Genomic DNA, 1210 nt, shown 5'->3' with positions numbered 1-1210 from the left:
CTCTCTCTCTCTCTCTTTCTCTTTCTCTTTCTCTTTCTGTGAGCTTAGGCTTCACATGCTCAGCGAGCTGGAGCACAGTTTTACTGAGCTGCAGAAACAAAGGGAATGCTCCACCCCCAGCCTCAACCAGCTGCCTCCCCATTGGTCAGATCGACTAGAGATGACCCAGAATTCCTTCAGGGCCAAGGAGCCAATCCTGGCCCTCCGTCGTGCCCTGCTCAGCCTGGGACCACAGTAAGGATGTAGAAGCAGTTGTGTTAACATTTCAATATTCACCTTTTCGTCTGTCTGAGCATTATTTTTTATTGGGCTAACTCTAAACACATCTCCCTGACTCATGCCGCTATAGCATTTTTTTTTTTAGCATTACTTTTTTTTAGTATTTATTTCTCAGTTATTAGTTCGTTAACGTGAATAACCTATGTGGGCTTATGTGTGTAATCAGAAAGTACAATGATCACATCCCTCTTGTGCATTATTTCAGGCAACTGTGTCTGTGTCAATTATTGTGTGGAATTTCAAGCCACATCACAAATCAACTTGTGTTTGCGCTGCAGACCTATGGGCACAGAGATGGTAGGGGAGTGCTGGCTGCAAAGTGCCCGGGTGGCCAGAAAGGCAGGACATCACCAGACTGCCTTCAACGCATTACTGAACGCAGAGAATACGCACCTGGCCGAGCTGGTCACCGAGAAGGCCAAGTGGCTTTGGTCCAAGGTATAACCAAGCTTTAAAAACACCCATACAGTAAATACATTAAGAAGCGGATTTTCTTGAAAGATTGCATATAATATATTTGTGCCAAGTGTGTTGTTTTGCCTGCTGTGATTAGTCGTCCTTTTTCTACTGCATATTTAGGACCTGTAAACTTAAAGTAATTCAACTTTTAACTAATTTTGCTGTGTCGTCAGGGCGACGTACACGAGGCGCTGATCGTCCTGCAGAAGGGCGTGGCCCAGTGTTTCCCTGATGATCAGCCACTCACGGACCCTCGCAGCCTGCAGACCAAAAGCAGGGCCATGCTGCTGGTGGGGCGCTTTATGGAGGAGACGGCCAACTTCGAGTCCAATGCCATCATGAAGGCATACAAGGTAACAGCCGTGATATTTGGGAAGGGAATGAACCACTGTGCAGGAAGTCAAAAGCTTTAATTAACCTTTGAGTTTTCTCCTGTTTTGCCTATTTATAAAGCATAAAGTATAAATTATCA

The 1210-nt window shown here is 45.4% G+C and overlaps 1 protein-coding gene across 1 annotated transcript in view; it reads left to right on the top strand.

The window, feature by feature from the left end:
* atr (ATR checkpoint kinase) overlaps positions 1 to 1210 on the top strand; it is a 25946-nt gene that overhangs the window by 18993 nt on the left and 5743 nt on the right. The window contains exons 34-36 of the mRNA XM_032500215.1: positions 49 to 234; positions 558 to 717; positions 912 to 1091. Of these exons, the coding sequence (XP_032356106.1) occupies positions 49 to 234; positions 558 to 717; positions 912 to 1091 (526 nt within the window). The remainder of the gene's footprint in view (positions 1 to 48; positions 235 to 557; positions 718 to 911; positions 1092 to 1210) is intronic.

This window comes from Etheostoma spectabile, chromosome 20, assembly GCF_008692095.1.
Source record: "Etheostoma spectabile isolate EspeVRDwgs_2016 chromosome 20, UIUC_Espe_1.0, whole genome shotgun sequence".
In the NCBI taxonomy this organism is placed as follows: domain Eukaryota; kingdom Metazoa; phylum Chordata; class Actinopteri; order Perciformes; family Percidae; genus Etheostoma; species Etheostoma spectabile.
This window is presented reverse-complemented; position numbering and strand designations above follow the sequence as displayed.